Raw genomic sequence first — 16,306 nt, forward strand, 5'->3', positions numbered from 1 at the left:
CATGGGCGAGGGAGGGGGGGCTAAAAGAGCTTTTGAAGACAAACGAAGGATAGAAGAAAGAAAAATAAATCTGCAGATAGTCACTCCCCTATCCATCCAGCGCTCATTAGCATTTAGCATGCTTGCAGTTGCCAATCAAGTCCCGGTAAAAAAGCAGCACTCCTGGTTGCATTTCAATGGGCCCAAATGTAAGCCCTGTTCGAATGACACGTAAAGGACTTGACAAAATATTTTTAGACAAGGGCTTTGTCACTTCGGCCCCTGAGGAAAACTCCCAGAGCCAGAGAGGGCACACGGATAGCGCTCCGACAAAGCCCCCTGATCCCCCAAATAGTTAATAATTAGATTAAAAGTTCAAATAAATTAAGTGAGGGTGTGAATGCGGGAGCCGAGCCCGGCCTCTCGTCCTCCTCTCCTCCATCTCGCCCGGGTCTATCATTCACTGGGCCTTTCTTTTCCCTGCCTGCCCTTTTCTTCAGCGCTGAAGTGAACAGTGCAAACAATGGGACAGCAGACACAGTTGTAGGAAAAATTACTGCTTTAAATTTTTCCTCTCCCCCCTCTTTCAATGAAAGGAAGAGGGATAAAAAAATAAAAAAAAGACAGAAAGGGGAAAACTGCTCCTGATGAAAAAAAGTTTAGTTTATCTTTTTAATCAGTGAGAAAGCCCGGTGAAAAAAGGGCTGGTGGGAGATGAAAAGATGGAAACATTCTTGCGCTGATCTTGTGCTTGAGGAGGAGGAGTAAGCTGAAGCCTTTGTGTGAGCCACTAAAACAGCTTTTGTCATCGTCACTCAATAAGTGGAGAGAAAAAAAACGATGAAAAACGATTGCAAATGAGCAAAGGGCCGAGGTGAAACCAGGTTATACGATGACGTCACAGTTTCAGATTCCTATTACTAATTTTAAAAAGTTGTTTAAACCTTCCTTCAAATGAAGATTTAACAGTTGTCTATAAACTTTATCATTGCTCCTCTCCCTCCAATTTCACTTATTTCAGATATAAATCTCAAATAAACCCCACAAACCTTCAAAGTTGCATAAATCAGCAGACAGATACCAACATAAATCACAGTTGAAACCTCCTTTCTCTTCTATTCCTCTCTGAACTGCTTCAGTGTAGTAGCAACATCATAAAACTGTCACTGGTCATCACCATGATCAGAGGCTAATGTCCTGCCATGTCTTTTGAAGTCCCAGCAGGCCTCAGTAGCCTGTAGCCCCCATCTATACATTTATACACACGGACACTTGTGACCAGGATCTAGATTAGAGGGATTTCTGCTTCTGGCCCCAGGCTGGGATGTGTGTCTCTTTTCAGCGACTGTGCAAATGTGACACTTTCCTGGGCCTCCCTCAGTCAATTGTATTAGCTGGCTTAACGCTTCCGGCCCCTCCATGCCCCCGGGCAGGCTGCTTTAGTTTAGACAGTCTGCTCCGGGTTGTGGGGCTGGGCTGTCCTAGGTCTGGGTGGTCAGAGTGATAAACACAGCCAGGGAAAGGCAGGGTAGCACGGGGTCTACAGCAGCCCTGGGGCTGTGGGTATGGCCAAGCCATTGGTGGACAAGACGAACAGACTAACACAGGTCAGGACTGGACTTTGAATCATAAACCCCGGCTGAACTAGAGGACTAAAAAGTCCCACTACATGGGATGAGGAGATGTAGACAGACGGACGGACACACACCTTTCTTGAACTCGATCTCCAGCACATCTGGGCTGTTGGGGGCGTCCTCTGGGCTCTTGGTCATCTGGTACAGGCCAGCTGGAGCATGGCTCTGTAATATACACACAATGATATTCACATTTCAGCACTTAGTATGGTACTAGGAGATTCAGTTGAGAACATGGCAGACATAGCCAGTCTACTGTGGGCCTAAATATAGTAGGTGGAGGGGTGGGATGATGCGTGAAAAAAAATAACCTTCAAAAGCTGTCAGGATCTGAGAGAAAAAGACAAATCTACATCCTATTTTTCTCCTCTATTTAGTTTCATTTTCCCCTGCTTGGCCTTTCACCGCAGAGGGAGGTGGAGAGAAGAGGAAGAGATGCAGCTGGAAAAAAAGAGAGAGAAAGACCGACCCCAATCCACTGAAAGAAGACACTTCATAAGTCAAAACACACCTGATACTATGACAGGATGTACTCAAGCGACTGCCACACAATATTCACCGGCTGTTTGGAAAGGCGCAAGCAAATCTTCCAATTCTGCCATCCAGCCTCCCCTCCCCATAAGCTTTTCCACATCTTCTGGAATTGACTTTGACTGACATTTTCTCCTTTATTTCTCTTCAGTTGAAGAATGAATCTTTATGGGAACCACACAACAACAACCTACCCCTCCTACCCTGAGAGCCATAGGAAGTTGTAGGAGCCGAGACAGACGTTTGTTGTTTTCCAGTTGGGGGGAGTTGGTGGTTGAGCACTTAAATAAAAATCGGGCTGACACCCCTGCCAATTACCTCACATTACAACCAGACGATGGCCAATGTCCCCTGAGCTGAGCCAAATTGCAGGGGAACTATGCAAAATAACCACTGGGTGCATTTAAATGAAAACCTTTACCAGACGAAAAAAATCATCATACGATAACTAATCTCGCTCTCAGCCGCAGAGAGATTGCCCACATCGGGGAACGAGTGCAATCGCTTCTTTCCTTTTAACTAAACACCAACGTCGACTTTGAAGGCTCCCATCTCTCCTTTTATTTTCTGCCTCAGCGCCCAAGAAGGCGACAAACGAGAGGGAGAAGGAGTGGGGCAAAACGACTCACCTAAAAACCCATTTGATGCATACTATTGAAGGGGACAGAACCGAGGAAGATGGCATGATTTCAACTGAACAACAACTGAGGAGGCCTTGCTCTGTGAATCTGGGTATGATAACTATGGTGGTGTGGTTACTATAGTGTTCTACAGAGTTGCCTTACCTACTACAGTGGTTTAAAGCCTACACAATCCTAACCAATGAAGATGCATTGTTTCTGCCGGCTAGACTTCACTATATGATAAAGACGTTATCCTTCTTACCTCTCTACACAGACACATCATCACAAGGAAATACATGGAATATCAATTCAAACATGTATGCTCACGAGACGCTAGTGACTGAAAGTGGGAGAGAGAGAAATGGAAAGAGCGAGGGAATAGTTTCCAGTGCTTAAAGATCAATGCATTTCAATTCCAGCCCCCCGCAGGTGGACCGGTCCCAAAGCCCCTGGCCCCGAAAGACAGGAACATTTAGAAATGGAGCGAGAGTGAGAGAAAGGGAGCGCAATGCTGTCAAATGGGGCGTGAAGCTCAGCCATCATGTCGCTGTGCTTAGCTCCCTTTTGCAGCCATTCTCCAGTTCTGCCATATTGTGGTGCTGCTGTGGTCCCACTCAATGCAGAGGGCTGTGGCAGCATGAACTTAAAGTGAGTAAATTTCTATCTTTCCACACGTTAGCTGCCTCATTGCCTTTCAATCGAGTCCGGTGGCCTCCAAAGAAAAGGCAGAGGGGGGGGGGGGGCTGGAAGAAAATCTGGCCCACTGGCTTGGAACTGACACTTAAATCACCACGTCTAAAGTCAGGCCTTGTCTTTAAAATGCCATTTGCAAACATGGCACATTGAGAATGTATTAAATCTGATTTGTGAGGACTATTTTTTATGTTTAACACCCAGCTACATTTGGTTAACATTATCATTGGCCGTATCATGGGGCGGCAGGTAGCCTAGCGGTTAGAGAGGCGAGCCAGCAACCAGGGGCTGGCCTGTTCGAATCCCAGGTCAGTCGGGAAAAATCTGGCGGGAAGTGAGCTGGCAACTGGAGGGTTGCTGTATCAAATCCTAGATGCCATTGCCTGTCGTTGTGCCCTTGAGCAAGGCACTTAACCCCTCACAACAACAGCTCCCCAGGTATCCAGTGTGGTAGCCCGGGGCACCTGTGTATGTGTGTATTTCAGGGGGGTTGGAAGCAGAAGTAAAATTTTGGTTGAACCTTGTGTGCAATTGACCAATAAAGCAATCTTAACCTTTGTCTACAGTATCTACCAACAGCTTTGCCCAAAAGGCAATACTAGTAACAAGCACAAACTATAAAATAGCAACTACAACAGAGATAAATAGATTGACAGAGAGCTCTATAATAGGTCAGACACAACCATCTGACCAAGGGGCGAGAAGGTTGCATGACAAATCTAACCCTCCGTGCTTGAAAAGACACCTACACACACCATCCAACGCATCCTTCCCCCTAGGCAGCTGCGTCATGGGCCGGGTCATTTCCAAACTAACAGAAAACAAGTTTCATTTCCTCTGTGTAACCACCCCGTCTGTTCCGCTACCACCTCTGTCGTCAATACCAGTGGGCCCAGGGCCTGATCAAAGGGGCTCGGGGTTTACCACACAACATCATTGTCCTTCACTCCTACTGGGCTACTGGGCCAGGGGAAGTCCAGCCAAAGCCAGGGACTATTATCATTTAGACAGAGGGGATGTTTTAATGACTGCTGACGAGTGTCACACTGCCCCAGGGACCCGGCCCCTGACCGGTAAACTGACAGCACAGAGGATATTGGGTTGTGTTTCAGGACAAATAGCTTGCCTTTTCAAGTTAAATAGCTTCACGTTATTTATACAAGTTCAATCAGATCAGCAAAGCAGCTAAAACATGTTATCGATAAGGCAAATGATAGATCTGCTACACAGGGTTTAAACTTTACAGAGTTGAAATGCTTGTCCTTAAATTGCAATGTGTTAAAAACAAATATGCATCATCAAAATTCCATCATTCATAGAAACTTTAACCTCCTGGTTGCTCCTAATCCAGTAAAACTGGCTAGAAGAACAACGTCAAATGTGAGCAGATAAAGACAATGCAGCCTAGCGGTGGAGCTAAGGCTAACCTCTGGGGTAATGGGAGAGAATCCAGCTAGTGGTAATAACCACAGTGCAACCTGACCCTGGCTGCCTTATCTCAGAAGGAACATATGAGCGACCTTTGGACATTTCCTAATCTGTGTGTGGGGAGAGTGGAGCCATTGTGTTTACAGGTGGGCGGAGAGGCACTGTGAATGGAGGGAGTCTGCTCAGGCCTTGGGGGGGTAACTGGACTCCTAGGAAGCAGATGCCCAGTTGAGAACTAGAAGGTTGAGATGACCTTTTCAATGTCTCCTCACGGACAGTCATGTTGATTAGAGGTTAATAATTACATAGTACATTGATGTAGTATTACCATCTGGGTTGTACATTCAATTTACAGTAAGGTTTCTTAGAAGCCTGAAACAGTTTTAAATTGACACACACATCAAAAGTAAAATGTTTAAAGTACTTAAAAAATGAGTATTATCTCAAATAATCTCCTATGGGAGCAGAAACTGAGCAAATTACTGAATTATTACAGTCTGTTCAATCTTAAATGGATCATAACACACCCCGAGTAATGTATTCAAATCCCTTTATCACTTGTATCTCCTCCACCATAAATATTTCATCGCATTTAATTCCATTGATAAATTCATTGTGAAAGTAAATGGGACTAAAACCATGAATTAAATCAATTACACAATACTGTCATACTACACATCGCTATGCTATTGAGTCGTTTCTTTTCAGGATGAATTTCTCCACAGGGCGAGCGTCGGAGAGAGAAAAGCCTGCGTTACAGTTCTGCCCCTGCCCCGCCAATCCAAAAGCGGGGGACCCCTCGCCTCCCTGACACCCCGTCCATTGGGACGCTCATCTGTCTGCCCGCCTTTGTACTTTACTGTTACTGGTGACATTCTGGTGTCACGGTGAAATGGGTCCCTCCCACGTTGCAGCCTGCGGCGGCGCAACCAGAAACAATGGTCCCCCAAGAGCCGGGGGGACCCAGGAGGCCCAGCTGGGCGCGCTGCCCTAACCCTTCCCCCGGCTCCCATGAAATCGGGAATTATGCGAGCCGTTTCTGATGACAAGTCAGTGTCTGTGTGTCCCAGGCTCTTCCCAGGCTCGGCAAGGTTTAGGGTGAGAAGAGACAACAAGGAGGGATGAGGTTTGAGTCGTCAAGGGTGACCTTTGTGTACAGCCTTGACCTCTGACCCCTGAAGAGATCAAACTATCTCTGTCTCACTGTGGGCTCAGGGTTTGGTTCGTCTGTGCTGGTGCCAATATAAGACATTTGGGGGGGGGGGGGCTCTTCCTTCCTCTTAACTTTATCTCAATAGACTCTCCAATCTAGGGTTGCAAAATTCCAGTAACTTTCCCCAAATCTCCTGGTTTTCCAGAAAACCTGGTTGGAGAATTTATGGAATTTAGGAGGGAATAAGCAGGAAATCTGTGAATCCCCTAACCGGGATTTCAGGAAAAACTTTTTGGGAAAGTTACTTCACAACTCTACTCCTATCAGCTATTGCTTTGTACATATTACAACACAATAATCTATACTGTAAAAAAAGAACACGTGAAACAGGGAGAATCTATAAACTGCCAGGCAGGTTGACAATGGAGAGAAATGTTGAATATGAGTAGGAGAACAAAGGATGTGATAGATACTGTATGGTCAATGACATGGATTAGCTGACACTATGTGAACCTAGGACCAGTGTATCCATCCTGATACTCTTGAAAAGTTTGCTGTTGTGATTGAGACAGCAGGGGGTGAGATGAACAACCTGCTGAATCTAGGATGAATGGTGAGATGTTAGGGGCCATAATTGTCCTGATTGATTCCTCAGCCTGCTCATGCATGTAGAAGATCTTACCTTGGGATTTTCCAGTATTCCAGACTCGTAGCTGTTGAAACAGACAATGAGAAGGTATGTTGGTGAACACATTCATTCCCTTTGTCATTCTACAGCAGTGTTTCCCAACTAAGCACACCTAATTCTACTTTTCAACTAATCATCAAGCCCTTGATAAGTTGAATCAGGCGTCATTGTCCGGGGAGACAACATAAATGTGTGGCGTTGGGGGTACTCAAGGACCAGAGTTGGGATGCACTGCTCTACAGGATATAGCTAATGTGGGAGACAAATGACCAAAAAGTGCCAATACCGCCAGAAAGTTAAACTTTTCTTGTAAAAAAATAAGAAAAGTATATTCTTCAACCTTAATTTAACCAGGAAGTATTGTGAGCATCATTGGTGTTCTTCTCACCTGATGTGCATGAGATTGGCATCCATGCTCCAGGGTGCTTTAGGGGTGACGGGCACAGGGATGCCATGTTTCTGGGGGTGATGAAAAGGTCAGAAAAGAGTCAATGATAACAGTATATTAACCAGGTGACACTTCAACTGAGACCGCTCTGAGCAATACATTTTGAATCTGCTAAATTCTGAATAGTCAAACCAATCATATCACCTCCAGCTGTTCTTTAACAATTGTGATTGTTGATTTGACTTAAAATCTGATCATTCCATTATTTATTTGAGTTCAACGTGGTTAATAAAATCATGGGAAGGGAGAAAAGCTTGGTGACTGATGTACACATTGGACTTTCAGCTCACTAAAAGGCCATGATCCCCCTCTAGTGGGCAGAGTGGAGAACACCTCATAGACAAACACTGCCAGGCAACATGTTATGAAGAGAACCTATCATAGACTCACTGTCAGGCAACGTGTACTAGGGGTGTTAATATTTCAATGACATTGGGACCTTGCATTTAAAAAAATCATCCCTAACCGTTTTATTTATTTTAAGCTGCAATGTCACTTTTTGGGCAAACCAACAAAAATCACATAGAAATGTGAGTTATATATCTGTCATTCTCAATGAAAGCAAGTCTAAGAAGCGGTAGATATAGCACACATAGAACATATCTATGCTTCCCGTTTTTAAGTTTCTTTCTTGCATCTTTTCCTATCGGTTTTGTACACCAACTTCAAACTGCTGAAACCACAATATTTTGGGTTATGCAACAAAATATTTCACAGCGGTTTAGATGGTACAATGATACTCTACACTATATTCGCTTGTCACAAACTGAAATTAGGCGAACTATTAGAATTTTAGCAACCAGGAAATGGCAGAGCAAACAATTCTAATCACAGTGCAGGTTCCGATCATCATAATGAAAGGAAAAATAACAATTTAACAAAATTCCTAACGTGCTGACCACACCGCTCGCGTTTCGTGCTTTGTAAAATAAATGTACACATACACGTTATTCAAATAATTGCACCCGCACGTCTGCATAGCCAGTCGCTAAAATAGAACTTGGTTCTATTTGTGACGCGCTGCAAGTCCTGCCTCTCCCATCTCCTCATAGTTTTTTTTAGGAGCATATACCCACGTGCCATCTCCTCATTGGTTTTTAGGAGCATATACCCACGTGCCATCTCCTCATTGGTTTTTAGGAGCAGATACCGCGACGTCCATCTCCCATTGGTTTTAAGGAGCATTACGCCACTCCCAATCTCCTCATTGGTTTTTAGGAGCATATACCCACGTCCCATCTCCTCATTGGTTTTTAGGAGCATATACCCACATCCCATCTCCTCATTGGTTTTTAGGAGCATATACCCACATCCCATCTCATTGGTTTTTAGGAGCATATACCCACAGGGGTGATTGAAAGATGAACTGAGGTCCACACTCCAGTCGGTAGTGGTAATGCACCTTTAAAGTTGGTTGCCAAACACAATATAAAGTCCAAAGAAGAATACATTTCTAGAAACAAACTCGGTTTACCCTTTTATCTGTGGAATAATTGTCGGAGTAATGGACTTTGTGCATTTCAGGTAAAATAACAACCCAATGTTTATATCCCAGGTACCTATATCCTAGGTACCTAAATTGCCATAAATGTTTAACGCTTTTCAACTTGTCTCCAAATTAATATAGTTGGTTCAGTTTGTTTTGTTATTTCAACCTGCATATCCTGATTGCGTCTGGTGTGGGTGGACAAAAATCAACATGAGCGCAATGGCGGACGCACGCGCGCGAGCGGTCTGGTCAGCATGTTACGCAACGATGCTGTAACGTTTGTTGGAGGATATATGCATCTTTCAAATTACTTGTCACAGATATAATGCGCTCAGCACGTCATCGTTGTTTACAGTTGGGAAAGTGGCAGAGTCAGACAGGGACGCGACAGCAGCGAAGCCCTGTATGGTAATACTTTGAGAAGTTAAATGAGAAAGTGGTAAAATAAATGCGAGGTGGAATTGAACTACAGTGGTAGGATAGTTGCAACGCTTAACCATCTGAAAAGGGAGGCATCGCGAGACCCAAGCCGTTGCTGGCAGCAGTGCGATAATGGATGGAGTGAGAAAATCACAGCGCTGATTACAGAAATGATTGCAGTTGATATGCAGCCACTGTCAATGGTAAAGGACGTAGGCTTCAATGCACTGATGGCATATATAGAACCAGACTACAAGATGCCAAAAAAACGTAACAGCCCGGATGGAAAAATTGTACAATGATTGCTCTGCAAGTACAAAGGGAGAGCTTTCAAAAACCATACGTGGCGTTAAAAACATATTGTCAGAGGTCTATGAACACGCTGTCATGCATCACTGCAACTGAGAACATGGAGGGACACAGCAGAGAACCTAAAATGGCATTAACTACCGTCATTGTTGAGTGGGAGGGGGACAGCAGTAAGGTGACTGCCGTCTGTTAGGTAGTCAGGTCTGTGCTAGATTGAACGGCACTGCCCCCTAGCGGCCACACACAGGACCAAATGTGAAGTAACGTCATTTAATACCTTTTTTAATCATTTAAACCATTTAAAAATGGCAGTTTAAACTTTCAAATGTTTACATAAGTCACATCCCTAATGTGTATGAAGAGATCCTATCACACACTCACTGCCAGGCAACATGTTATGAAGTGATCCTATCACACACTCACTGCCAGGCAACATGTTATGAAGTGATCCTATCATGTGGAAGTGTTACCTCGGCATACTCCATCAGATCCTTCCTCCCAACGAAGCGATTGTAGAACTCAGGGATCCTCCATGGAGCAATAATCTGAGCGGTAGAGAGAGGAGCGAGGGTTACGCATTTCATTTGTATGGTGCATTATCTGAAGTAATGTTGATGATGGGACAGTCATGTTGTGTAGTTACAGATGTGTTCATGCAGAGGGGCTGGGGAAGACAGAACTCACCTTAACCTCAGGGTAGAGGGCATAGCAGGTGAGCTCGAATCGGATCTGATCGTTGCCCTGAAAGCCACAGTCAACCATTCAGACACAAAACACTAGTAACATGTCCAGAAAAAATCTAAAAACTACTAGCAAAGAGAGAGATAATCAAGCAGGTGATTTCTCACTCACCTAAGACAAGTTAAGGTTCAAATCACTTCCAATGGTAGTTGAAAAAGCATATAAACTGACAAGCTTCCAGTGAGTGACTTCTTGCAGTTACTGTTGGTTGAAGGCTCAATTCAGTGGCATTTGTCTCCACCTACAGTTGGAGCAGGGACACTACATCTCCCCACAGTATCGTTACACTGGTGGCTGACTAATGAATGCCATCGTGGTAGCTGAGAGCTATTTGAATGTGACCTTCCCACTCACTCCAAAAGCTAATTGGGAAAACATTCAGATTTCAACAAAACAGACAAACATCTAAAATGAACCTTGACAGATGTCAACAATTTGCTAATGGCTCCACCTAGCCTTCCAGGTTCTTGTCGGCTCTCCCCTTGCTGATTGACCCCTCACCTTTCCCGTGGCACCGTGGGAGACGTACTGGGCGCCCTCCTGGTGTGCGATCTGGATCTGGCGGCGGGCGATGCAGGGCCGAGCCACTGAAGTGCCCAGCAGGTAGCGGTCCTCGTAGATGGCGCTGGCCTGGACCGACGGCCAGATGAACTCTTCCACAAACTCTGCCCTCAGGTCCTCGATGAACACCTATACATGGAGGGAGGTTACACCTGAACCATTCGTCGTAAAGCTTACGTCAACAAGATTTCACTAAATGCTCCGTTGACATTCTTAATACACAAGCGCAGTCAGTTGAGTTCACCTGCAATGGCTTTGCTTTGTGTTGACAAACTTTTGCTTAAAAATCTTAACTGGCAAGGCAGAAAGAGCGCAGACCTCTGCCAGTGTTAGCTGCTAAGAAGACGACAACCCAGACCTCATATCCTCACGTATCTTTGATAAATCAAAATACGATTTGCCTGTTTAATCATTTCCCGTAACTCTGTGACCCAGATGTCAGGACACATAATTCTAGACCTCAAGAACTGACAATCCAACCTTGAACTGGCTCATCACTCTGTAACCAAAGTAGCAAATGTATCACGGTTCTCATTGTTCAATTGAAAGTTATCAGTTTCATATCAACCAACATCTAATTGTATTTTTATTTTTGCATACATACAGTACCGTGAAATTTGCCCCCTTTTAAATTTTCTATACTTTGCATATTTTTTTTATACTGAATGTTAACAAATCTTCAACCAAAACCTAATATTAGATAAAGGAACCGGAGTGAACAAATAACACAACAATGACATACTCGTTTCATAAACAAAGTTAGGCAACACTCAATGTCCCTGGGTGAGAAAGTAATTTCCCCATAACACTCAATAACTGGTTCTGCCACCTTTAGCCCCAACCAAACCCTTCCACGTCGCTGCGGAGGAATTTTGGCTCTTCCATGCAGAACTGTTGTAACTCAATGACATTTGTGGTTTTCCAAGTCCTGCCACAACATCTCAATTGGGATTAAGTCTCGACTTTGACTAGGCCATTCCAAAACTTAAAATGTGCTGCTTTTTTGCCATTTTCATTTAGACTTGAACGTTTTGGATCATTGTCTTGCTGCATGACCCAGCTGCGCTTCAGCTTCATCTTACAGACGGATGGCCTGACATTCTCCTGTAGAATTATCTGATACAGACAGAGCAGAATTCATGGCTCATTCTATTAAGGCAAGTCGTCCAGGTCCTGAGGCACAAAGCAGCCCCAAACCATCACACTACCATCATTATAATTTACTGTTGGTATGAGGTTCATACTATGAAAATTTGGTTTTCGCCAGACAAAATGGGACCCATGTCGTCAAACAAGTTATACTTTTGAATCATCTGTCCGTAGAACATTCTTCCAAGAGTCTTGATGATCATCCAGGTGCTATTTGGCAAACTTGAGTCAACCTTTTGGACGACACGGTTCCCATTATTCCTGGCGAAAACCAAACACTGCATTCCACAGTAAGAACCTTTTACCAATGGTCCAGACCTAATCCCAATTGAGATGTGTCAGGACTTGAAACGATCAGTTCATGGTTTAAAACTCAAATGTCGCAGAGTTAAAGCAGTTCTGCATGCAATAGTGGGCCAAAACTCCTCCACAGCGATGTGAGAGACTGATCAACAACTACAGGAAGGTTGGAGTCAATGCAGCTAAAGGTGGTACAACCAGTTATTGAGTGTAAGGGGGCAATTACTTTTTCACAGGGGAATTGGGTGTTGCATAACTTTGTTAATGAAATAAATAATAGATTTGTTATTTGTAAATTCAGGTTCCTTTTATTTGACAACATTCAGTTTCAAAAATATGCAAAAAAAGAATCAGAAAAGGGAAAATACTTTGACGGCACTGTATGTAATTCAGAATGACTAATCTTGAGACCCAGAAGAAGAATTTGCTCCGTTTAGCCATGTTTTGTTGTTGTTGCCACCAAGCTATTGGCCTTGGCTTTTTAGCCTCTGGTACTATTAGCCTATGCATTTCTTGTTTATAATTTTTGTGTATTTGTATTGTATCCGCAAGAGATTCTACTGCACTGTTACCTCAACCAGATCCTGGAACTCCTCTTTAACCTTTTCTACCGTGTCCTCCACACCACTATGCTACCTTGTCTTACCAATGTCATGACGCTTAGACTCAGCTTTTTACCTTCTTTGCTCCAAGACTCTCTGCTTTCTTCTTTGCAGCATCAAAGTCCTCTTCTTGTCCAATATTGGCCTGCAAGAAGAGAGTTTGTTACATCTAATCAACTGGTGCCTAAAATAGTATACTACAGCAGTGTTTCAGTGAAAATATTTAATGTTCTCCAAACTTTATTAGCATGTTTTTTACGAGAGCACTTAGTCAGAAAATCAGAGTTTTGAATTCTGCCATACACTCTTTGAATCAGCTATTTTCTCAAAGGAGAAGAGCATGCAAACATTTAAAAACAATATGCTACTTATCCTTCTATTTATAAAATGTCTTGCACAACTAGCAAAATTAGTTTTTGATCACTTTAGACATTTTGGGATTCCACCCTGTAAAAGTACTTTGCCTGTTGACACGATTGGAAAAGTAGTCCCATTTCACACAAGCATACTTTTTTCCACTTTCCCTCTTCTTGCTGCTTCTCCTCAATTACCTTTGACCTTTTTCAAAAGGAGGCCAGAGAAAAAAGGCCTGTGTCTTCATCCCAGGTCCTTCTCATCAGGGACCAAATCTATTGATTGTCACGGATTGGCTGCTGAAGTCCCGTCGCCCACCATTTTAACATTCAGGTCACATCTATGACATGATAACACTGACATAGTTCCACACAGTCTAGCAGTGCACTGCTGCTCCATGAATATCATGGAGGGATTTCTGCTGAGATTGTTGATTAACCATGTCTTTCTCCTTTTGACCGGTAACTCATAAACTAAGACTTAACAAAACCCAGCTCAGACGGGAAAATCAGGTGCGTAGTGAGCCGGCAACCGCAGGATTTCTGGCATGAACATACAGTGCCTTCAGAAAGTATTCAGACCTCTTGACTTTCTACACATTTTGTTACGAAACAGCCTTAATCTAAAATGGATTATATATATTTTAAATCCTCTGCAATCTATACACAACACCCCATAATGACAAAGCGAAAACAGAAATACCTTATTTACTAGGGATGTATATCGGTGACCATATCGGAATCGGACGATATTAGCTAAAATGCCAACATCGGCATCGGCCCGATGTCTAGTTTAACGCCGATGTGCAACACCGATGTCAAAGCTGACGTGCATACCTATATGACGTAATGACGCCACGTAAAATGTTGCGCTACACATGCAACGCAGCATTCCTAACCTAGCCCACAATGTCTGCTGTGTGGATCGAGCAGTCATTTGAAAGAGTAAGAACATTTCAACGAGACAACTCAAAGGCGAAATCCATTAACGCCAAGATAATGGAATTCATTGCCCTTGACAATCAACCATTCACTGTCGTGGGAGATGTTGGCTTTCACCGACTGGTCGAGCACCGGTACACGTTGCCCTACCGGAGTTACACAGTAATAGTAGTGTCACTGCTATTAGCTTCACGACATATTATGGAACGCCCTTTGGGTCTTTGCATGTCAAAAAAGATACATGTCAAATAACACTATTTGACACGTTAAATAACACATTTCTATTATAAAATGTTGTGTTCTGAATTTGCACATGCAAGCCAAGCGCCACCACTACTATCAGTAGCACTGTCAAAGCTAAACAAAAAAAGTCTGCAAACAAGTAAACACCGGCCAAGAACGATGTGTTTATAATACCACGTTGGTAATAAAGCATAATTTGTTTGACTGCAACTTCTGGGGTAGCTAGCTTTAGCTTGGTATCTAGCTAGCACCAATACAACCAGCCTGAACACAATGACCAGTAGAAACTGCAATCACTCATTATTCTTAGCAATGATTTAGGAATCCTTGTGAGTAAGTATTAGCTAGGTAGCCACTTGTTGTTCGCCTATTGAAATTGAACTTCAGTTCATGAAAATAAATAGCTAGCCAGCTACTTAACCCTGTTGCCCAAAGCTAACGTTATAAGCAGCCTGCTAGCTTCATCTGGCTAGTGAGGCTCGACCAGACCGTGTTGTGAAGCTCGCCACAATAAGGATTAGGCACGGTGGAATTTGCGGTTTGCTTTCAAAATAAAAGTAACTCTTTGAAAGTGATGCAGAAGGTTACAATTGGTGGAATCATGCCATATTTAGACTAGATCATGTTAAACAAGGTTGGAATGTGAAGCAATGAAATGGGGTATCAGTCTACTCTGTGACAGCCACAGAACACAACTGTGAAGAGTTTAGGCAAATATTAGCGTTGTAGCTCTTATCGCGGGGCTGACTGTGTGAAATCACCTGCCCCGTCAGCCTATTCTGTGTATTGACATTCATATTTCACTGTACAGCTTTACCTAAGGATTGGGGATCAATGAAAACAGTCTGCTTGTTTCCCAACGTCCTCCTCTGAGTTATCAGACTCCAAAACATCCACGTCCCTATGATACTCCCAATCACGGCCGGATGGGATACAGCCTGGATTTAAACAAGGGACTGTAGTGACGCTTCTGGCACAGATGCAGTGCCTTAGACTGCTGCGTCTATGTGTGTGTTAACTATTTAACTGTACTAGAATTCTTAAAAGTCCGCAAAAAAATGTTATATCGGTATCGGGTTTTTTTTTGGCAAAGAAAATATTGGAATCGGCCAAAAACTTCCTATCAGTGCATCACTATTATTTACATTATTATTCGGACCCTTTGCTATGAGACTCGCAATTGAGCTCAGGTGCATTCTGTTTCCATTGATCATCCTTGAGATGTTTCTACAACTTAATTGGAGTCCACCTGTGGTAAATTCAATTAATTGGACATGATTTGGAAAGGCACACACCTGTCTATATAAGGTCCCACAGTTGACAGTGCATGTCAGAGCAAAAACCAAGCCATGAGGTTGAAGGAATTGTCTGTAGAGCTCCAAGACAGGATTGTGTCGAGGCACAGATCTGGGGAAGGGTACCAAAACATTTCTGCAGCATTGAAGGTCCCCAAGAACACAGTGGCCTCCATCATTCTTAAATGGAAGAAGTTTGGAACCACCAAGACTCTTCCTAGAGCTGGCAGATGGAAGCCACTCCTCAGTAAAAGACACATGACAGCCCGCTTGGAGTTTGCCAAAAGGCACCTAAAGGACTCTGACCATGAGAAACGAGATTATCTGGTCCGATGAAACCAAGATTGAAGTCTTTGGCCTGAATGCCAAGAGTCACATAAACCAAAAACCATTCCTAAGGTGAAGCGTTTGCGGCAGCATCATGGTGCGGGGATGTTTTTCAGAGGCAGGGATAGGGAGACACGTCAGGATTGAGGCAAAGATGGGGCCTCCCGGGTGGCGCAGTGGTCTAGGGCACTGCATCGCAGTGCTAGCTGCGCCACCAGAGTCTCTGGGTTCGCGCCCAGGCTCTGTCGCAGCCGGCCGCGACCGGGAGGTCCGTGGGGCGACGCACAATTGGCCTAGCGTCGTCCGGGTTAGGTAGGGATATCCTTGTCTCATCGCGCTCCAGCGACTCCTGTGGCGGGCCGGGCGCAGTGCGCGCTAACCAAGGGGGCCAGGTGCAC

At 44.0% G+C, this 16,306-nt stretch overlaps 1 protein-coding gene across 1 annotated transcript in view; it reads right to left on the minus strand.

Annotated features, from left to right (window-relative positions):
• The window catches only part of LOC111964024 (argininosuccinate synthase), a 29,286-nt gene that overhangs the window by 10,501 nt on the left and 2,479 nt on the right, over positions 1-16,306 (minus strand). The window contains exons 3-9 of the mRNA XM_023987679.2: positions 12,825-12,893; positions 10,638-10,826; positions 10,080-10,136; positions 9,866-9,940; positions 7,118-7,188; positions 6,724-6,754; positions 1,688-1,778 (exon numbers count right to left, since the gene is read on the minus strand). Of these exons, the coding sequence (XP_023843447.1) occupies positions 1,688-1,778; positions 6,724-6,754; positions 7,118-7,188; positions 9,866-9,940; positions 10,080-10,136; positions 10,638-10,826; positions 12,825-12,893 (583 nt within the window). The remainder of the gene's footprint in view (positions 1-1,687; positions 1,779-6,723; positions 6,755-7,117; positions 7,189-9,865; positions 9,941-10,079; positions 10,137-10,637; positions 10,827-12,824; positions 12,894-16,306) is intronic.

Source organism: Salvelinus sp. IW2-2015, linkage group LG5, assembly GCF_002910315.2.
Source record: "Salvelinus sp. IW2-2015 linkage group LG5, ASM291031v2, whole genome shotgun sequence".
Lineage (NCBI taxonomy): Eukaryota > Metazoa > Chordata > Actinopteri > Salmoniformes > Salmonidae > Salvelinus > Salvelinus sp. IW2-2015.